Consider the following 24,036-nt stretch of genomic DNA (forward strand, 5'->3'; position numbering starts at 1 on the left):
TCAAGAAGTACGCCAAGTGTTAAAAGTGCCGGAACGTCCTTTGTCCGTACGCTACCTCCTCACTCTGACAATAATTAACTGCAACCCCATATTCCTATCGTTCTCCAGAAGGGTCTGTTGCACTGTTGGTGTTTTGTGAAGTTTTGACTTAATTCGCGTAGAAACCTAAGCATCTACTATCTATCTGATTAATAAAGTGACTCACTGACTTTGTGATTTTGCGCGATAGTATTTTCATCGGGAAAATTTTGAGGAAAAACTGTGTGCTTGGTTACTTAATGGCAGTTTCTACTCTTAATATGGCTCCCTACTTCACTGGCTATCCATTTCAAGGTAAGATTTTGAATCCTTCTTTCTTCAACCATAAATCATAGATGATCTTCAATCTCCGATCGAGTTTTACGACTCTGGGTAAAAAACCACAAGATCATACTATGCACATCATTCCAAAAGTACTTATTTTTACCATTTTCAATCCACAAATGCTGTTAGACTTTAATTGATAGGGTGCATTTTGAATTTTTGGCAATTGAGTAATTTTGGATTTATCTTTTGATTGTCGCTAGTGGCTTTATGAATTCTCGACATAACAGAAATATCGGCTTGCTTATTAAGTATCTACTACAGAAGAAACATAACACACTGGAATATTCATCTTTCAACATGAATATAGAACCCCAACCCTAGTTATCAATTACGTGAAGGAATAGCACCCATGCGACGCGTAAATAAAATCTGATAAGTCGTTGCAGTGAATTTTTTCAAGGAGTGACTCTGTGATATAATTTGGTCTCAAGTGGTTTACTCCATGAGACAAAGATAAATCATTTTATGCGTAGCTGATACTACGTATGAATCTAATATAAATAATTTGTTAGAAATAAAAATCCAAAATGAATAGAACATGATGCATATCATCTATCATGAAATTTGATTTTTTTATTCCTTCTCCAGACTCTACATTTACCATATAGATCACCATATTAGCTTTAAAAATTATAATAATAATAATGTTAAGTTAAAAGGGAATAGGTATTTGCAGTATTTGTATAATTTTTTAANAAATTTAATTTACTTACTACTTGGCACCAAATAAACAAATATTGAAACTACCGTCTGTCCCCGTCGGGTTCCTTTATACGTATGTGGTGCTTGGTTCATTCATCCAAATCATTATTTAGTTTTGTATCTTCTAAAGTAGAAAAAGGTAACACTTATATTTTGGAAGAATGCACTTAGGTTTTAAAATTGTTATTTGTGAGAGTTAAATTTAAATGGATTTAGTGAGCGAAATTCATCTCTTTTCAGTGATGGATGTAGGAACGTGGTTCTTCTTTTTCACCTCGGACGTTGAATATAATATTGTTGTCAAGTAGACTTTGTGTCAAAGCTTGTGATAAACATCGACTTAAGTTTGTTGGCGGTGATTCAAAGCAACCAGTCTGTGATATTAATACCTTTAATGCATGTAAAACTTGAGGTAAATCAGCATTATTACCTTATCTTCACATCTGGACATCGACAGCATAAAATTAAGCGCTTTAAAATGACGTTCAGACTACTTTTTTTTGTTAATAAGACCATCTAGATATATATATCTACCTATAGCCGTCGTTTTATTAATAAAAACGGGATATTCAATAAGATGCATTAATTAAAATTAAAATTGGCTCAGCCGTCCTTTCATACACTTCTCAAAAGGAAAAGAAGACGGAGAAGCTAACTTTATTAAAATCCGCTGTACAGATCCAAACTATGCATGGGTTAATGCCTGTCCATACTTATTTTGTCCACAATTCATCACTTTTGTCCCAAAAATCTGGGGGTCACATTATATACAAATTTAATCTAAGAGAATAAATAGGACACTTCGAAAAAATTCCACCAAATTCTCCAATTTTGGAAGATCGTGTATAGATCATCCCCAGGAAGATAAAATCCTGAAGACCTATTTGAACTGGGTCTTGTTGGGATCAATTCAAATAGAGAGTGGATTGAAATACTCAATTAATCTTTGCCAATAAATTTGATGTAATCAGTAATCTAATAATCTAGTATTGGCATGCCTCAAAATTGGCAAAAGACGATTAAGAAGATTCTGGTGGGCAAAGGTCCAAATTGACGATGAAGGGAATTACTCTTCTAACCAGATATAGCACTTCCATGTTATTGGAGTATGGGTATAAGATATTGCATACCTAATAACAGAGTCCAAAACTGAAGATATACCGTCGCATAATGAGAACGTTCTTGTTCATAACTCTTATTATATTTTTCCATGTTGATTAAGCACATTATTCAATTAAATATGCAGAGAGACGTCAAGGAATTGAAGAGGAATCGTTATTTGGTCGTTTGTTTGCAAAAGGCGATTATAATTATCTTTCGGTAGACCCAAGTTTAGATTTGTATACATCTAGACTTTGATGGTGCATCCATATACATACATGCGTGCATATATGAACCACACGTGTATTATGCATATATGTAAAACAGTCACGCCTCATCTGGTCAAATGAGACCGGACGCGGTTTGCCGCTCCCGAAAAATATCGGCCCGTATCAGGTGTATGATCTGACCGATGAAAACAGGCATTAGAGATCAAAGCGGCCGCTGGCCGGGGCCGACTTTTCATTTTCGTTAAACGTCCACACGCCCACATTCACATCACACTGGGCAACAGCACACCGTAGACACTTCGGTTACGAACGTTCTCTCTGTGTATGGATCAGGTAGACCCATGTCTTTCAAATAATAAAAACCCGAGCGACATTCGAGTGACCAATTTTTTAACATGCCTACCCACAGATAATTTCAAACTGTATTAAACTTTTGGAATTGTAGCCAAAACGAATCTTGTATTCACAAAGACTGTCCGCCTCAAAAGGAATGTCACTTAGACATCATGGGACGATTTTTGGTAAAGAAAGTGAATTTTAATAGAGATTCTGTAACTAGCTACCTAAAAGGACAAGTAGTACAGGAAAATCCAATCGAAGTTTGTCAGCTAGATATTATGGGACGATCTTTGGTAAAGAAGATCAAGATGACGAAGAAAATTAATGAGATCAATTGAAATGTTTAAAAGCAACGCTAAATGATGGAAAGACAAGGTATTCACAACCACAGTAAGTTTTCTGCCAATAGAAAATGTTAGGCAGCAAAATTGTACCATTGCCAAATGGATAACGCCTTAAATGACAATGAAATCTTCAAGGAAACTAAGCCAAAAGTCAAATATTTGAGTAAGAAAGTGAATTTTAATAGAGACTTTGTAACTGTCTACCTAAAAAGACAATCATCAGTACAGGAAAATCCAATCGAAGGTTGTCACCTAGATATTATGGGACGATTTTTGGTAAAGAAGATCAAAATGACGAAGAAAATTAGTGAGATCTACTCATATATTTAAAAGCAACGCTAAATGATGAAAAGACATGGTACTCACAACTGCAATAAGTTATATGCCAATAGAAAATGTTAGAATAGCAAAATTGTACCATTACCAAATGGATAACGCCTTAAATGAGAATGAAATCTTCGAGGAAACTAATAAGCCAAAAGTCAAATATTTCAGTAATAAAGTGACTTTAATGGAGACTCTGTAACTATCTATCTAAAAAGACAATTAGTACAGGAAAATCCAATCGAAGGTTGTCACCTAGATATTATGGGACGATTTTTGGTAAAGAAGATCAAAATGACGAAGAAAATTAATGGAATACCTCCTAAATATTTAGAAGTAGCGTTAAGTGATAAAGACAACTGGTACATACCCATAACCACATCAAGATATCTACCACCAGACATTATACCATCAATTGGATAGCTTCTTAAATGGCAATGAAATGTCTAAAGTCAAAAGTCAAGTCTTTTTGTAAGAAAGTGAATTTTAACAGAGGCTTTGGAATGATCTTCCAGGAAAGATAATTAGTACGGTAAGATCCCATAGGTACAATATTGCCAATTTAGCGAAATTGTAGCATTATTTGAATAATAATTTTTTTATAATGAGTCAAAGGTTATGTCTTTCTGTATGGTTCTGAATTCTACTGGATGCTCAGTAATGATCTTACTATAATAGCACAATCAAAAAGCATAAAATCTGTGACATGGAAAAATCTTGGAAGAAATGTAATACTGTTCCTTCTGGATTAAACGGAAAAAATAACTTTAAAGCTTTCCATGCATCACTTGATCTTCTGTGCTTGATATTATACGAGGGTGGATTGATAAGTTTCCGGCCTGACCAAGAAAAACAAGGTTTTTAAAAATTTTTTTTTTTTATTTCTCAACATAATCTCCTCCAAGGCTGATACATTTCTCATAGCGGTGTTCCAGTCTATTAATGCCATCTCTATAGACTGATTCGTCAAGCTCCTCAAAATAACCATTTACAGCTTCGATTACTTCTTCATTGTCCGCAAATCTCTTACCGCCAAGCCATTTTTTGAGATTAGGGAACAGAAAATAGTCACTCGGGGCTAGGTCTGGAGAGTAAGGAGGGTGCGGCATCAATTCAAACTTTAGATCGTTGATTTTAGCCGTCGCAACGATTGACGTGTGCGCTGGTGCGTTATCGTGATGAAACAAGATTTTTTTCTTCGCCAGATGAGGTCGTTTAATTTTCACCTCGTGGCTCAAACGTTGCAATAAGTCTGCGTAGTATTGACCAGTGATAGTATTACCCTTTGCAAGGTAATCAATGTATATAATACCTCTTGCATCCCAAAAAACAGTAGCCATAACCTTGTTCGCCGAAAAAATTGTTTTTGCCTTCTTTGGAGTTGGTTCCCCTGGTCCAATCCACTGTTTAGACTGTTCTTTGGTTTCAGGAGTGTAGTGGTGGACCCACGTTTCGTCAACGGTTACGAATCGACGCAAAAATTCGCTTGGATTACGCTTATACAATGACAAATTTGCGGTAGAAATGTTTTTTCGAATCAATTTTTGGTCGACTGTTAGCAAACGCGGCACCCATCTTGCACAGAGCTTTTCCATATGCAAATGTTGGTGCAAAATATGTTGCACACGTTCATATGACATCTTACAGGTCTCAGCTATCTCACGCACTTTCAATCTGCGGTCTCCCAGCACTATTTGATGAATTTTTTCGATCATATCTGGAGTTGTGACCTCAACGGGGCGTCCTGAGCGAGGCCCATCAGAGGTGCTCACACGACCCTTTTTAAACTCGGAAACCCACTGCTTAACGGTTGAATATGACGGGGAGGATGTCCCCAGTGTTGAGTCCATCTCTTTTTTAATTTCCTTCGGCGTTAACCCCTTCAAATAAAAGTATTTGATGACAGCACGATTTTCCTGCTTTTCCATTTTTACGAAAACCACAGAGGCGTCTTGTTCAGCGTGCTGTCAAACCTACACTAGCAAGGAGATCGGGCTGAAACTATAGCTACAAGCTATCCAAGGATGGTACTATAGAATGTCACCTCAAGGTAGGCCTAGTGGCGTCATCTCTTGGTTAGGCCGGAAACTTATCGATCCACCCTCGTATTATATGTTACAACCGTATGGAAATTCTTCGAAATTCTGCTCGAATAAATGCGAAATCATTCTAATCTCGCATGGACAGTAGGTAACTAAGAATTGCTCAATGGTGTGTCAACAATCGACAAAGACCACCCCACTATGTTTACAAAATGAGATTATAAACGAATTGCTTCGAGGATTGTGCTTAGTTGGTCGGAAAATCTTGTTGGTCACTTTGACTAACATCTTTCTATAACGCTATTGAATTAAATTGTTCGCTCTCTTTGTCGACCGCTGTTTGAAGATATAAAAGAGCCCATAGAAGAACGTTCTTGTGGAATGAAACTGTTCTAATAAAGTATCTATTCATTATTGTGAAGAAGGCTGGCAGAGTGTGCAACAGGATTTCAGACAACTGAATCACAATAATAATTGTGCTTTTTGTGTGCGATTGGATGTTGGTTTAAAATCGTATTTATTAATGGACTTTTCTATTACAAATTGTTGAAGACAAATATATATTCAAAGGATCGATAAAAATGCGGGATTTGTTTTAGGTACAAAATTTAGTCTGTGGCTTGTACTTCAATTGAATATTAAGAATCGTAAGAACAAATGTCAGTACCATATGTCAATATAAAATGAAAACCTCACTTAGTCTACCTTCATGGTGTTCTCATCGTGATCATAAGGTCGTCAGTCCTAAGACTGGTTGGACACACACTTCCACTCTTTCCTATTCTCTATATCTATCCCTAAAGTTGTTCTGTCTTTAATTCCTTTTACGGTCTTATGGTCTTACCTAATTTTTAATGCAGAAAAGAATTGATAGCTAAAATCTTTTCAAAACCAGCTCGAGGAATTCCTTAACTGATGATGAACAGTATGAGTAAATTGATAGCCATTTGCTGAATTAACAAAATTGAACTTTCTTTTAAGTAGCAAAAGTAAGTGAAGTATTTTGTTCATCACCATTGATCTCATTTTTGTCTGGTTTTTGTAAACTAAACTTAAACCCAAGCCTTTTTGGGACTCTGATATAATAGTTTTACTATAGGTGTTACTTTTCATCGTAAGAAAGATCAACCCTCCAAGACACCAAGACAGGCTACGTTTATGAGTATATAATACTCATCGGATTCTTAATATCAAGAATAATAGATAGATCGGTCCTTAGGGAATCGAAATCGGAAATTTTATCGAGAAATCTGAAAATTGCTTCAATCGTTTCGTTTTCACTTCCAAATGAAAAACCTGACTTTCCCCTTTCGGCGGGTTCTGTCTACGGCTTCATCTTGCGTAGAAGACATCGAAATCAACAACAAAAATTGTAATGAAGCATTGCTAAGGTATAGCTGGGAGAACATTTAGGCTTTTTAGATACAAATGCCCCCATTTCAAACCCTTTATTTCTCAATTATTTTACATACGTCAAAACAGGATCTCTTTTCTACGCCAGCATGAAGTATAGAGTAGGCGACGCACTTTTTTGTTATGTGGTTTCCGTTCTGGAGGCCTAACCTACAGAAACATGGATCAAATTTAACTTTCTTCGTTGAAAGCTGGTTGGGGGCTTCTTGACTAACAATTTCCGAACTGCTGGATGTGTTCCATTAGTTTCTTTTCTTCGCTAATGGAGGCACCTAACTGTGCAACAATTTCCTTGTCAGTTTGTCTTTGACAATTATGTAAGATTATCCGCGGCAATAACAATTAATATCTGAGCATTGAAGAAACACGGTCTGTTGCTTCTCCTAATTTCACCCCAAGATGCAGCTTCACAAGCATTTCTTGAAATCATACCCTGTAAATGTACACAAAAGGGTGCAAAACGGCATACTCCTTCACCGCGAGGCATGACCTAGAGGTTTAAATCGTTGCTTAGCATTCGGAAGGACGCCGGTTCGATTCCGGGTCCGTCTGTGTTGGTCCAAGTTTTTCTGTGGTTTCCTTGGATCGTGTAGACAAATGCTGGGGCAGTAATATTCCACAGATAATATTTCATTCTCTTGTGTCTTCATTTCGTTCGTCACATCGTTCCTACCCGAATCACCACCTACTCATTCCCACGATTCCTGAAAGGAGACTGGAGAGGGCCTTCCACCTTACCTTCCGGCGTAGTCTGGAGGGACTGCCCGCCCACCAGCATTAGTGGCTGGTGGGTATGAAACACCCAAAAGTTTTTTTTTCATGCTCCTTCAAGGAGGGTGGACTTCGATGCTCAATTATTTGCTAGTACCGTCTTGTACGAATATGATGACGAAGAAATTGTTAAATTGTTCATTACTGAAGAAACTAGAAACAATTCTACCAAAAGACGAATATATCCAGAACTTGATAACCAAGAAGACCCCAACCAGCCTTCAATCTCCAAACGTGGAAAAACGCAAAATAATTGAAGAAGAAGGTAATTGAAATGGGGCCAAATCCCAAAATTCTTCCTACCATAACTCATCAAGAGTTCATTCTATAGAAGATGTGTTTAAGACATTTATTGTGAATATTATTGATAATAACTATTTTAGACTACCTATAGATAGTGGTTAAGGAGATATTTTCAGAAAGGTAGTTTATAGCGTCTTTGGCGCCGATTGCATCTTGACTCCCTGACGACGGGCCTAAAACGAAAGAGAATTGAAATTTTGGACTACTGACGATTCTTCTATGTTTTAAATACATCATTCGTTTTAATTGTTTCAGGACAAGGACGTGTCAATCAGCTCGGTGGCGTTTTTATAAACGGTCGTCCGCTGCCGAATCACATCCGTCTGAAAATAGTGGAAATGGCGGCAGCAGGAGTCCGTCCCTGCGTGATATCCCGTCAGCTGCGAGTGTCGCACGGGTGCGTGTCGAAAATCCTGAATCGGTATCAGGAAACGGGTAGCATACGTCCCGGCGTTATTGGAGGATCGAAGCCCCGCGTTGCGACAGCAGAAGTCGAAACAAGAATAGAACAATTGAAACGCGAAAATCCCGGAATATTCTCATGGGAAATACGGGACAAACTAATCAAGGTATGTAATATCTAATTAACTAATTAACAATTTCCGTGTGATAGCATCGTTTATTTTTTTCATAGCCACCTCTACACCATACTACTAACAAGTAATTAATTGTGGTTGTGTTGAAGAAGGTCAACACAGAACGCAGTTTTGTGGAGTTGTAAATGGGCAGTATTTTTATTGCCTGCTGTATTTAAATGAATCTGCATTTACGATATAGTTTTTTAAATGGTAATTGTTCGTTTCCTATGCATTTCAATTCGTCTTTGTTTTTCCTTTCTATTTTTTATAATAGTGCAACACCATTGAAAAAAATAAAGGCAGAATAAACCGTGAAGGTTAGCTATGAACTGTACGTTTTTTGGGATTATGTATATCTGCAGCAAAGCGAATGCAACTATCTAAGAAATTTCCCTGAGAAGTTTTTGTCGAAATGTTGGACAAACTACTGAGCTTTTTGTTCTATTTGATTCGATATCAGCTATCAGATAGATAGTAGTAAATTCCTGCAGATGGCGTTCCTTATGCTGTCAGTATATGTTCATTGAACACTGGTAGGTTAAGCGACCGAGCAGCATTGCCTAGAGGTTTAAATCATTGCTTAGCAATCGGGAGGACGCCGGTTCGATTCCGGGTCCGTTTGCCTTGGTCAAAGTTTTTCTGTGATTTCCTTGGATCACTTAGGCAAATTCCGGGGCAGTAATATTCCAAAGATAATCTTTCATTCTCTTCTGTCTTCATTTCGTCCGTCTCATCTTTCTCACCCGAACCACCACCCACCCATTCCCACGATTCCTGAAAGAAGGCTGAAGGGGCCTTCCGCCCTACCTTCCGAGGGATTGCCCGCCCACCAGCATTAGTGACTGGTGGGAATGAAACACCCAAAAGTTTTTTCTTGTGTAGGTTAAGCAATGTTCTGTGTTGGAGCGTGCTTATGTGAATTAAGGAGTTTGAAATCGAAAAATCGTTTCGTTGTAACTTCATTTCTCAGAATCGATTTCATTTCCGGGTAGTTTTTGGTTTTGGTTTAAATAATTTTGTGTGGTTATACTGTATACCTCTACCTTTCACTCTACGACGTACTTTAGCTAAATAATTAACCACCTGGTTAAGAGTGTTATGAACAAGAGGAAGAAAAATAGAAAGTTAAGAACCGCAGACAATCGTCCATTTGAAATGCCTAGTTTGTAATTATCAATTAAATACTGTTTTAATTAAAGACAAATGCTTGAGCCTATAATAGGTACATTTGTCGTAACGAAAAAGAGGGATAAACTGTGGCTGTTGTTTCAGGAAGGAATCTGTGACAAAAACAACGCCCCTTCTGTCAGCTCCATAAGCCGGTTGCTAAGAGGTGGGAAAAAAGACGATTCTGACAAGAAAAACCACTCTATCGATGGAATTCTAGGTAAGCTATCACTTCCTTTACCCACCATAATTCATAAAGTTCGATATGACATAGTAATTAAAAATAAAACAACCGCAGTACAGTTTCCTTGTATTTGTCGTAACACGTCCTTGTTTCACTTAATCTACGGGCCGCTAGATGGAGTATCTTTTAGTTACTTTGTGTGGGTAGTACGTAACACTTTCGGTGGTGTTAAATTTAATTAAAATTGATTATCATTTCAATTAAATCGGTTTTCTTACATATACGACAGAATTATTGATTTGCAGAGGCCGAAACAGATTAAATAATTAAAAGAACTCAACATTAAGTAATGCAATTGTTGATTTAGTAATAATAATAATAATGTTATCTGACACATTTTTATGGGGTCGAAATTAAAGTGGTAAAAATCGGGTTTGGTGGCAAGTAATAAGTTAAGCGTATGAGGTCAACGTTTATTTAAAATTGCAATTGCCGAAACAATAACAATTAACAACAGATATGCGCACACATAATTACTTAGTAAGATAAGTATAATTGGTAGAGTGTTAATGTACTTATAAAAGCGTATGGTCCAATTATTCGTAGGCGACAACTTGAGTTTTAATCAGTGAAAGCGTTTTTCTTGTTCCAATTTTATATCGCGTATCATAAAACGTATGCATATGCAACTGCTTGATTTCACTTCATTTCTATTTTGTTTCCTGTTAACTTCGTAAGATAATATTCTTCAAATTCTTTACGTTTTTGATACATCGCTACAGGGTAACAGCGAAACATGGACAGTGGGAGCGGCGGAAAAGAAGAGGTTAGAAGCGTTCGAAATGTGGTGTTATAGGCGGATGATGAGGATATCATGGGTAGAAAAGGTTAGAAATGAAGAGGTATTGGAAAGGATAGGAGAACAGAGGACTCTATGGAAGTCGATAAGAAATAGGCGAGATAGGTTGGTAGGACACTTTCTCAGGTATGAAGGTCTAGTCAGAGACATATTAGAGGCAGAAACAGGAGTTAGGAGGGGTAGAGGTAGACCTAGATTAGATTACTGTTTGCAAATAGTTAAGGATGTGAGTTGTTCTAGTTTTGGGGAAATGCGAAGTTTAGCTCAGGATAGGAAAGAGTGGAGGTACATGTCCAACCAGTCTTAGGACGACCTTATGATGATGATGATGACCTTTTTTTTATAATTATTATTTAGAATAAATCATTTATTCATAGTTATTTGTTTGACATATGGGAATTATATTTATTCCAAACTGAACTTCAAATTTGTGATGGATGCAATTCTAGAATATTTTAAAGTTGCCCTATTTGTTGGTAAACCGTTAACTTATAATTTGGTCCTAATCACGACCGGNCTGTTCGCAAATAGTTAAGGATGTGGGTTGTTCTAGTTTAGCTCAGGATAGGAAAGAGTGGAGGTACGTGTCCAACCAGTCTTAGGACTGATGACCTTATGATGATGACAGGGTAACTAACTTTTATCATGTCGATTGTAATGCGATGCTTAAACACGTAGGTTAATGGCGTTGTAATAGTTTGTATGAATGAATTAATTGTTATATACGTATTATCATTTTTATTTAGTGAATACGGCGTCCTAATCAAAGACAGCAATCCCCACCAGAAACGATTTTGCTAGCACGTTTATTTCCCTCCCTTATTGTAAACACCTAGACTCCCAATCCATTTGCCAGTCCCTCCACAAAATCTCTCTCAGTTTCACCAGACATCTTGACTCCTCCATTTTTTTGAGATCATCTCCCTTTACCATTTCCCAGCATCTTCTTCTTCTTCCTTCACCTGCTCCTGATTGATTTTTGATCTCCTCAAATCCCTTTCTAACATATATACTTTTCGTTTCTACTTCCAGTACCATCTTCCTGCATATTTCCTTGCTGAAGAAGGGGATCTAGCCTCCTCAATAATCTCTTCTTAAATTTTACTATCCTTTTTATCGATTTTTCCTACATAGTACCACATTTGGCCTCCCTCTTTTTACATAATCTGGCGTACTTCTCTCTAATTGAAATACCCACTTGATACATCTTTTATATAAATCCTCAGTCTGCTTTTTTTCCTTCCATCCTCATATTACCACCCCATAAAATATTATACTCCTCACCAGCACACTGTCTCCTACCCCAATCATCTTTACATAATTTCTAATGTGAAAGTTTTTTCGTTGAATTACTTACAATAATATAAATTTAGCAATTTGATCGACATTATGCAACTGATTCGTCTTTTGAGAAAACCTAAACGTATTAGTAAATTCCTTGTTGAACTGATGATGTCAGACAAAACACCGGCAACGGTACAGGAAGTGCAATGATTTTCTTTTTTTTTATTGCCTTACGCAAGAATTTGGTTGTCGTAGAATTTAAAGGAATAGAAACAATTGCCCAACCTTATTTCGATACGGTTAACTGAAGGAAATCGATCAAATAGTTGTCTATTTCCGCAAGGTATCCAAATCACACCAAGCCTATGATAATTGATTTTTTCTAATACATAATAATTAATATATTTGCATTCAATAAACAAACACATTTTTATATACATATTTCTAAAACGTAAGCGTGATTGAACTATATACAAAGAACATATTGTTGATCATTTATATCTGGAACATGTTCAAGAAAAGCATTTCTGATTCCCTCTTCGAAAAAAATAATTTAGATCCTTTCGTACTTAACAGTTTACGTAACACGTTTAGACAATTGTTGACGCGCCATCTACTGATTTACGCCCATATCAAAATCATTATTTAACGGTATTTAATTATCTCTCGTCTTTAAATATGTTTACAAAGAGATATGTATATCAAACTAAAATCGGTAAGAAGTCATGACGTAATTATAATTCCTAAATTTTAACATTATATTCAATGTTGTTACATTTTATCGGCGCACCTCTTCAAATATGTACTAAAAATTAACATTTGCCCTATAATTTGCGCATTTCCGCGTTTAACAGAGATCATTTCTGAATTTGTGAGCGTTTAATTTCACCGTTAGCGAGTTTGGGGTCTATGCTATTAACTGCACATGTGTAATTTGATTCAGAACGAGTTAATCCAGAATTTAGCCCCTTCGTAAATTGCTAGTGTGTGGCTACCGCACGGATACAATTTAATGATGACAGGACTTAATAGAGGAACAAAAAGCCCAAAGTCGAGCGAGAACGTCGGTGACTGACGATTAAAAATCAATCAGTACCTACTCGATTCTGATAGCGTTCAATAATCTTAACGTATGGAAGTTATGATCGTCCATCATTACAGGTCGCTGTTTTGAATGAATATTAGAGAAGATAGATAGAGAAAGAGAAAGTGAGGGAAAGAGACAAATTGTATTTTTCAATGTGTTGCGTCATTTTACTCTGCGGCTTCATCGACTTGTGAGGTCCTAGGTGGCGACGGATTGCGGCGTGGGCAAAGATATTTTGATGCCGATTTTTACACCACACGATCCGCTTTTTAAAAACTTCGTTTGTCTTCGACCGATCAAACGATATTGTAAATATACCGTATTGTGTGTCGTTATTGTTTAATTTATTGACACACCTCCTTGACCAATCGCATTGCGCCTGCCTACTACTGCCCGCAATGGTTACACTGGCTGATAAGCATGATTTAAAATTATTTACATTCGACGATATTGACGCTTTTTAATTTTCAACGTAATAAATACAACAAACGTGTTATAACGCAGAACATGAAAAATTAATTTAATAACAATGAAACAGGGTGTAACAGAACATAAAAATTAAGTAAATGTTTATATCCCTTTTGAAGTAAAGCGCAGTTGAAAGTACAGGTAAATTCCGGCCCTGGTATATCAACACGACAACGCAACGTCGCATTCAATCTGTTGGGAGTTAGCCACATCATACTACAGTTTGCTTTAAATGAACAGTTGCTGCATCCTTATCATTTGCAGCGATCCCTACTTGAAACCGATTTTCAGCCGCGGGCTAGCTTTTGTCTGTGGATTCGTAACTATTAGTAAAATACGAATTCGCATACTAGATGTCGTACATGGTTCGTGATTTCAAGAATTGTTCTCGGTAAATGTATGGCGTGAACAATCACCCGCAAAAAGGTAAAGAACCTTGGCAATACCTCAATTGAAGTGTGGAAATTACATTTATCCAGATGATACTCATTTACCGTCTAATGTTTAGGTAATTTACATTTTTTCTTTCTTTTGCGTTTGTACACTACCTAGACGTTCGATAATGTGCAATGTTTACTATGCTTTTCGGCAGACATCTATGTTGTCAATTCACGCACAGGACCGGCTTCGGATTGTAAATTGCTGTTGAACTTCTATATTATTGAATAATATCATCTTCCTGTCATCTACCAACACTACTCTGTACCACGTAGATAATTTATAATAATATAAAATAATTAATGCAGCCAGATGGTAGGATGAATAATTACTAGACAGGTGTCAATCCTCGTATCGTGATGTTTTTGTGTCAATGAAATTGTGTCGTAAATAACAAAAAGGTATCAAAAACCGTGCGATTTATTCACTAGATACAGCGGTAGCAAACGTTCGATGGTGCAGGAACCAATTAAAGATTTCTAATTTGTATTTTAGTTATTTATACAGATTTTATGATCCTGTCGCGCCATATGTGGTTGAAAACAACTAGCAGCTAATAGTTTACGACCTTAGCTGCCCGTTTTATTATTGCGGTTGCAAACTGCATGATCTTAAAATCATTTAATTTTTTTTCCATAACCAATTGCATTCGAAGCATTTTGAATATATCATTATCGCAAAATATTATTTAAAAAGTTGTCAGATATAATATCTTAGAGGGAAGGAGATTATCTATTTTTTAAGAAAACCACTTATAGTACTTGGTGGAAGTAAAAAGAATTCAGACCATTTAACACCTGACTTACGCCCGTATATTTGATAAAATTCGGTAGTTCTTTTAAAAATATTACATGAAAAACGTGGAAAAGCAAGAACAAAAGCAGGTCTATGAAGCAAGACAGCTTCTTCGTGGATTGAATGTCTTAAATTGTATCTAACGTATTAATTCAAGAAGAAAAACAAAGAGCACACGTTTTTAGTATAAATCTGTCGAAACGTATTCCAGGATAATTTGTTTCTGAAATTAACGAAAGGTATTTTAATAGCTGAAAAATTAGCAGTGAAAATTCAGTAGTGTGAGAAAGTGTTTGGTCGACGCCTTTTTTTGTCGGCTTAGAAGTATCACGTTGCGGTTAATGAATCGGTCCTCTCAATAGCCGGTAAATTGACCGTGTCTATTTTTTATTACGACAGAATACGACTGATTTTACAGCACATTGGGAAACAATTTATTTAACCAACAACATTTTGGGTGGTATAACTATTAACGGGACGATACGGTTTATACGTCCGTTCTCAAATTGTTATTATCATTCATCAATTTATTGACCAACAACTACTACTTCACTAATCTAGAAACAAAGCTTAAAAAGGTTCAACCGAACCAAAATGTTGCTGTACAAAAAGTAAACCTAGTAATATACCCACGTTAATTAACAAGTGCCTTTTTTAAGTTTTATTTGCATTAATTTCATCTATTTACCGTAATTTGTAACTTATTTGTACTCTTAAGTACGCCATAGATAGTTTCATTACATCACCGACAAAACCGAAGTTGCTATATACAAGCGGGTTGATTAATATGATGCAACTAGCAGTATATCGCCATCTATGAATACTTACAGTTAACTGAGTATTTCTCAGTGTTGACAGTAAATACCTATAGATAGCGATACATCGCCAGTTTCTCGATATCATCCAACTTGGTTAAATGATGCAAATTGGATTTGGTCCCTGATTTACGCTAACGATGGAAACTACCTATGATACACCCATGAGAACCAATAAGTATACCTAGTAGTAGATAAAATTTAACAAGTAGACAGCCTTATCAAACACTATGAAATACTACAGTTAGCGTTAAATATCTAGAGAGCGGCCATCAAGTATATGAAAATTAATAAAAGTTGAAAATGGACAGCTGTTTTATCACAATTCTAAATCATTAAACAAGAAAATTAATATGCTTAATAATAATTTCTTCCAGATGAGATTGTCTGATTAATTTAGACAGCAAAAGGAAGGGTTGCAAACTGATGAGAGATTATGTTGAGTACCTTCCTTCAGTGTAATTATTTCCTAATTAATTTGGAAAAGAAAAACATTAGAGGTTAATCATTGTAGATCTTTAATTATTTTATTACGAATTTATCTTTCAAAGAAACAAAAGTTTTGTCCCTTATGCACAACAAGTGTTAATATTCTTTCTTTCCAATATTCTAATTACCCTTCGAGTGTAATTATATGTTAGCAGCTCGGTACATTTTCAAAGAGTTGTTGTGATGAAAAAGAAATGAAAAATTACACGGCAGAACGAGTCGATTTCGCCTTCCCTCGAATGGCAGAAAACAGCTTCCTGCGCCGCTCGCATTTATAATTACAAGTTTAATTTTCCAATTGTTATTTTATATCAGCGGCCCCTTTGTCGGCCTCTAAACCTGTTTTATTAGTCAGTATTCGCGCCTGGTTAATCTCTTGAAGAGTAAACTGCCTTTATGGCAACACCCGTCCCCTTCGAGTACATTTCGAAAATAAAACGAACGAAATATTCTACCACAAGAAAAAACCGTACAACAAAAAACAAAACATCATCTGAATATTGCGCCCAGCATCGATACGTGTCGATATGTATGTGAAACTGCTTTTGCCAATGAGACGATATCCCACAATCTTCGATTTGAATTTCTTATTCTATTTTTCGCCTTTGATTTGATCTGCTGGTACAACCCAACATCCACTTTTTCTTTCACTTGTCGAAAATAATTTCGTCTAAACCTTTCCCTTTCACTTTTTCAATCTTTCCCACTTTTGTGTCTTGTCACAAAAAATGCCCTAACATCCATCCTCTTCTGTTTTGACAGCAGGAATCTCTTGTCTTCATTCCCCTCTTCTCCTCCAACACCATATCTCAAACGTCATACACTTTTAGCCTTTCCTTGTCCGTTTGTATTAATGTTCATGCCTCATTATTGCTATATAAATTTAGTAGACTTGGGCATCTTAGTTCAGTAAAAAGAGCGCTCAACTTAGTTCATTATTCTTCCGCAAACTAGTTCACTAGTTAGTTCACTGTTAAGGCACTTTAGATTCGAAGGAGATAGAGATCCTTTAATTAATAATATTGATTTACATCACATCAAATTTTCAGAAAAAAACTTATTGCTGATCCAGGACTTCCAAACCAACTAAATACGTTTCAAAAACAATAGACTATCGGTAAAACAACCAATACTGCCGATAGTTTCCGTTGCTTTAGGTTAGGAGGTATATCATGAGTCTCTTCCGCCATCTTCATTGAGGGGCAGATAATTGAACTAACGAACTGATTCCTAGTTTGGCTACGAACTAGTTCTTGTAGTTCACACATACGATCGCTATCTCGAACTAGTTCGTTCGTGAATTACACAAGCCTAAACCCTAGACTTCAGATATAAGAATTCATCAGTTTTTTCATAGCATTTCGGGATACTTATATGAACGAAATATTCAAATTTAATCTTTTGTTTCAGGACCTAACTCTTCCTGTGAAGAGAGCGAAACTGAATCTGAACCTGGGATTCCCCTCAAACGTAAACAACGTCGTTCTAGAACAACGTTTACCGGCGAGCAATTAGAAGCGTTAGAACGAGCTTTCGGCCGAACCCAATACCCCGACGTCTACACTCGCGAAGAACTCGCACAAAAAACAAAACTAACAGAAGCTCGAGTTCAGGTTTGGTTCTCCAATCGGAGAGCGCGATTACGAAAACAACTGAATTCCCAACAGTTGAACGCATTCAACACAATGTCCTTGCAATCCGCTTTTCCGGTACAGCACCAATATCCCGATCCGGCAGCTTTTAATCAAGCCTCTTGGGCTCAACAAACCTACGCTTCTGCAGCTTTAGGTACTTCCCCCTTAGCCAGTTCCTTGTCCCATTCCGCCCTTTCTTCAAGTGCTATTGGAGGCACGACAATTGGAGCGACAACACTTGGCAGTTCGACTTCTACAACTTCCTCGCCCACCAGCTCTGCTCAATCATCCCTTTATAATTCTTACAACTCTAGTAGCATCGAACAAACGAACGCTTTGAACTCTGCCAACCAGTTTGGTTATAACATGGCCCAAATTTCTCCAAGTCAACATGGAGTAGCAGCCCAACAGTCCAGCGTTTGGTCGAGGCACGCGCAGAATGGGAAGATGCCCGAAAATCTCACAGGATGGCCGGAAAACTATAGGTAAGTTTTTAGAGATTCAAAATATTTACGTATACACAGATCAAAAAACATTAAGAAGTTGTTTTTGTTTATTGGAGGTTCTACTCCTGCTTTTCGGAGTTCCAGAATGTAAATTTATACATTTCCGAACGATATAGGATCAATATTTTTGCTTTTGTTTACTTCTTCTTTTAATTTTAATTATTCTTTTTTGCTCCGAAATAATTTGTTCTAACAGTACTCTTGTGGTCCTAAAACCGATCCTGGGATAAATCAAATATATCTACCTGAGAAGACGTTATTTATAACTTCTTTTGTATGTAATGGCATCACGTAACTTTAATTTGGAACAGATTCCAGTTGTTTTTTCTCCTCGATCCGAATCCATTGGTCCAGTGAGTCATTTACTTTTTATTGTATTATTAGCAACGTGAAGAAGACTGAAGTCGAAATGTCATTTCAAACATAAAAAGTTGATCATTTGATTTAATCTTCTTCTTTTAACATTAGGTGGTTCTGCTTCTTCAAACATAAGCCTATAGAAATAGCGTTTCTCGTAATTATTTTGTATCATTTTTTTGTTTTCGTGAGACGAATCGCCATTACTACAAGGTACTGATGGTGTTATATTTAAGCCCATGTACCATCAGAGGCTTCCTTGTGTTTTGCAATCAATTTCTATTATTTTATACCAGAATACATACGTTTCAATTATTATTAGTGGATGCGAGGGATTAAACCAGAAAGTGGTTTATTACAAGCTTGTACGCGTAATCGATGACTTCCAGATAATGGTTACAAATTACCAAATTGATATAATACTCCATGATCTACTACAACGTATGCATGTGGATATGCGAATGCTGTGGTACACCATCATCATGGAGGAGTCGATCTCGATCAGAAATGACAGTAATTAGGTATTTGCGTGACGTGTGTATGATAGGTACTACTGTACAGAGCAGTGGCGCTCCACAAATGGTTTTAGAAACCCCTTTTACAGAATTTTATGTGAATTCTGCAGATTGGTACATGTTGTTTATTCAACACCATCAATATGCCGTTAAGGGATGCACACTAATATTTTTAAAATTATTATTTACTTCAGTATATCGCAGAACAGGTTAAGTTAGGTTAGGTTTATAATTAACTTAAGTCCAAACGAGTTGGTTTTGATTTTCTTTCAAAATTCGTATAAAAATGTAAGGAACATTAGCTTCAAAACTTTCTGTTAATGTTATAAGCAATATTTAGTCGTAAAAGAGGATATTACAGAATTAAACTGAAACGAAAGGGATTTTTGTAAGAAACGGGCATAATTAATTCAATTCCACGATTGTGAAGAATTGAGAAATTTTTAACTTGAGAATCATGGATCGTCATAATTGTTTCCTTAATGTGCGGATTCTTATTGGGTACGACGGCTCTGGTATTCCTTTAGTGGCGGTTATTCGCTAAAAATAAACGTAAAGGTTGCCTGCCTGGCTGGGTACCTTTCGAAGAAGTAGTGTATGAGGCAAGACCGCTCGCGCAACTTAACCATTAAATTAATTGTACCTTTTAATAAATAATCCAAAACCATATTTAACCATGCGAACGGCCGACGATCTTTCATTAGTCTCACCGGCTCCGATTAATTGCCGTTGCCTTGCTACCGTGCTGGTTGTTATTTCAGATACTGGCCACCTATCAATTATGCATGAACGAAAGGCATCTGAATGATATTTCCTCTTAAACGGCCGCGTTCGATATTATTGCTGTGCGCATCATGATCGAAGTGGCCATTGATATCGCGCGGAGATCCGCCAGAAGTGCTTTGGTCTCCAGCCAGAGGCGTCTGCCCAGGTAACACTTCTCATACCGTCCACCTCAATTTAATCTCTTTAGTGCATAATATTCGTGTTTCTACAATAGATCTTGATATGTACCTTCTATCTTATGGCAAGAGCAACATTTTCTTTCATTTTTTAATATCGAAAACACTTAGGTACTGATGGAGTCATGTATATACAAGATTCCTGATACAATCGGTGAGCAACAGATCTGACGATCGATCGGGGTTGATGGTCAAAGATCTTTTATCGTTGGGAAGTTCAAAATTGGCATAGTCCTCAATACAACTGTCGCATTTACTTTCTTCATTCAACTTATTGAACTAGACTAGAGTGGTTGTTGGAAGAACACCTACTTTTACTCGGCGACAGACGTAGAGAATATCGTAAATATAGAAAAGAGATGTCAGATAGGAATTGCAGCGGGCACTAATATAAAAAAGGAATAATATGCATAGATGCAGACAAGTAGAATTTGAGCATGATGCCAGCATCGGACTTTAAAGAAAGTTCAACATTCTCAGGGATTTAGGAAAGCAAATACACTTGTTAAAGATATAATTCCACCGAGCGGCATGGCTTAGAGGTTTAGATCATTGGCAAGCATTCGAGAGGACGTCAGTCCGATTCCGGGTCCGTCTGCCTTGGTCCAAGTTCTTCTGTGGTTTCCTTGGTTCACTTAGGCAAATGCCAGGGCATTAATCTTTCATTCTCTTCTGTCTTCATTTACTTCGTCTCATATTCGTCACCCAAACCATCACCTACCCATTCCCACGATTCCTGAAAGGAGGCTGAAGAGGGCCTTCCGCCCTACTTTCCGTCGTAGTCCGGAGGGACTGCCCGCCCACCAGCATTAGTGGCTGGTGGGAATGAAACATCCAAAAGTTTTNTCTCTTCTGTCTTCATTTACTTCGTCTCATATTCGTCACCCAAACCATCACCTACCCATTCCCACGATTCCTGAAAGGAGGCTGAAGAGGGCCTTCCGCCCTACTTTCCGTCGTAGTCCGGAGGGACTGCCCGCCCACCAGCATTAGTGGCTGGTGGGAATGAAACATCCAAAAGTTTTTTTAACCAGGCAGTTATTGAGCCGACCGTTATCTTTTGAGTACCTAACCAACCTCTAACCGCTGCATCGCTTACTATTACTCGGTTATCTCTTTTCACTTTGTACTCCTCATGAAGCATTTCCTAACCTAACAAGGGAATGTTCAAAACGCACCATATGACTACAGTCCCAAGTGTAAACAAGAAAGAAGATACGTCTGTTCTCACAGATAATTTAATGTGGACTTCGCCAATTTTGATCATCCCAACTATAAGCCTCTTACTCCAGGTCATAAACACGTATAGGACAACCATTCGATGATTGAATAACGTCGATACAGTGAATCTAATAATAACGCTGTTGTCTGAACTGATTCTCTGGATATTCCAATATCACGTCATATTTTTCATAACTACAGTTTTTATTTTCTTACTAGTTTACTAGGAATTTGGAAAGTACCCATGAATACATACACTTACTATAACTTTCGATTACCTCACGTCCCCTTCTAGGAATATCCTCTAGGTACGTTATATGAGTGCCGAAACTATAATCACCCTATACGGTACTTTAACTCGAAGTTATCCCAGAATTTCATCAACAAAACGGCCTGTCTAGTTACCCGGCGTGACCGTGACATGTTTTGTTTTCGCCTTACGTGTGTGCATGTTACTGATTGTATTTATGTCATAACAGCTTTTGCAATAGCGAATTAAAATCGTAATGCGACTGTTATTGTATCCAGCGTCGTATTTTCAACTGTCACGTGATCGTTTCTAATTAAACTGAAACTGAAGACCCGATTGGCATTCAATATTCGGCTACCATTTCACATTAGTTGTCATCCTTTGAACTTTCTGATTTGTTTTCTCGTTTCATAATATTCACTGATCTATTATTGTATTAGCGGGTGCATGAGGATGAAGTGGAGATCATTGATTTTATGTCAGATATAGATAATTGTAGAAAACTGTAATAATAGATCACACTGGTTTATTGATGATGCTGAGCTTGAGCAGCTACTTTCTAATCTGTAGATCGAAAACGCGACAAACATCATTAAAGACAGGACATCTTTAGGGATAGATGTAGAAGGGCAAAATATTAATATGTTGAGATTTGACCAAACAGTACAGAAAAGAGTAAATACAAAAATAGGAGACGAAAAGTTAGAAGTAGATGCTGACTTTAGGTATCTAGGAAGTCAGATAATTTAGAATTGAAGGAGCAGTAAAGATATAAAACAACGGGGATAGCGTAGGGTCGAGTCGTTTTTAACAAAAAGAAGTCACTTCTATGCTCGCAAGTGGTTCATTTAGAAATTCGAAAAAGATTTTTAAAGGTGTATGTTTGGAGCACACCTCTTTAAGAGGGTCAAACGTGGACGGTGGGTTCAGCAGAAAAGAAAAGATTAGAAGCGTTCGAAGTGTGGTGTTACAGACGATGATGAGGATACCGTGGATACGGAAGGTTAAAACTGAGGAAATATTAGAAAGTGTAGGAGAACAGAGGACTCTCTGGAAGTTTGTTCACAAATAGTTAAGGATGTGGGATGTTGCAGTTTTGGGGAACCGCATAGATTAGCTTAGGATTAGAAAGAGTAGATGTTAATGATACTAATGAACTGTTAATGTTACCACCACTTGGGGCTTGGAGGATATTAATAGATTAAATGTAATCTTATCTTAATCGTCAAAAGAAGGTTGACTGGACAAGGATCTCCTTATCTTCTTCCTTAAACCATTCTTCACATTTCCAGAAAATTACGTAAATAATCTCACACTTTTATTCGCAAACACCCATACCTGCTTCTAATATGTCTTTACCCATGGCCCTTCATGTTTCAGAAAGTGTTCTACCGTCCTCTTTCTCCTGTTCTTTATTGGCTTCCATAGCTCCGTCTGTTCTCCTACGTTTTCCAATACCTGTTCATTTCTATACCTTTTTCTATCCATGTCATTTGAATCATCCATCTGTAAAACCACATCCTAAATGTTTCTATAATCTTTTCTCTGCTTCTAATCGATCTCTAACTATCCCCTTGTGTTTGAGAAGGTGTCCTTTACCACCAAATCTCGCCTATTTCTTATTGACTTGCAAAGCGCCCTCTGTTCTCCTACTCTTTCTAATACCTCCTCAATTCTAACCACGACATTTCCATCATCCAGCTGTAAAACCACATCCTAAATGCTTCTATAATCTTTTCTCTATTTCTAATCGATCTCTAACTATCCCCTCGTGTCTGAGAAGATGTCCTTTACCACCAAATCTCGCCTATTTCTTATTGAATTGCAAAGCGCCCTCTGTTCTCCTACTCTTTCTAATACCTCCTCAATTATATTCTTTTGTCACTCGCACGTCAAGCCAACTTTGCTTACTATTTATGGGAAAACACTCTGTTAAATAACGATTTCTTTTTGTTTCAGTTTATTCAGTAGCGGTCACTACAGTTCCCACTCTCCCAGTGAAGCCAAGTCGGGCTATCCCTACTTCGGTAGTATGGAAATGTGCGCCAGCCGAGTCCATTAACCATTAGACTCGATTCTTAAAGAACATAATAAATAAGTTCCTTGTTATTAATCTACTATATCTGTGTTCCTAGAAGCCTTAATTTTGTTTAAAATATCGTGCCTTCAACTATGCCTACATATAGTTATGTATGTAATTCACGCGAATTTTAAAAAAGTAGCCACATTTTATGAATTAACCGTTCCAATATAACCCGAAAAATTCAAATCTCTTTTGCACCGAAAAAGTCCCATTTTACCTTTATTGATGTCGTTCTCTTCAGGTACAAAATTAATTCTGTGAAATTCTCTAAAAAGTATAAGGACTTGCTGATAAAATTTCACTACAAAATCAGTTTCTACCAAAGTTATAATTAGAAAAAAGGAAAGAATTACTGTGAAAGCATTTAAAATTTGTAAATATAACAAAAAGCATCGTTCAAAAGTAATTA

General features: G+C 36.9%; 1 protein-coding gene across 2 annotated transcripts; it reads left to right on the forward strand.

The window, feature by feature from the left end:
• LOC108736764 (protein gooseberry) lies at positions 1-24,036 on the forward strand. 2 transcript variants are annotated; one of them, XM_018469327.2, is made up of 5 exons: positions 1-333; positions 8,191-8,504; positions 9,786-9,900; positions 17,510-18,218; positions 23,504-24,036. In XM_018469327.2, the coding sequence occupies exons 1-5, from the start codon at positions 279-281 to the stop codon at positions 23,604-23,606; spliced, it is 1,296 nt and encodes a 431-aa protein (XP_018324829.1). In that variant the 5' UTR covers positions 1-278; the 3' UTR covers positions 23,607-24,036. The 2 variants fall into 2 exon arrangements, with proteins under 2 accessions (XP_018324829.1, XP_018324837.1); XM_018469335.2 differs by lacking the exon at positions 1-333 and adding an exon at positions 3,876-3,938.

The sequence above is a fragment of the Agrilus planipennis genome, unplaced genomic scaffold, assembly GCF_000699045.2.
Source record: "Agrilus planipennis isolate EAB-ADULT unplaced genomic scaffold, Apla_2.0 scaffold5, whole genome shotgun sequence".
NCBI classification, from domain to species: domain Eukaryota; kingdom Metazoa; phylum Arthropoda; class Insecta; order Coleoptera; family Buprestidae; genus Agrilus; species Agrilus planipennis.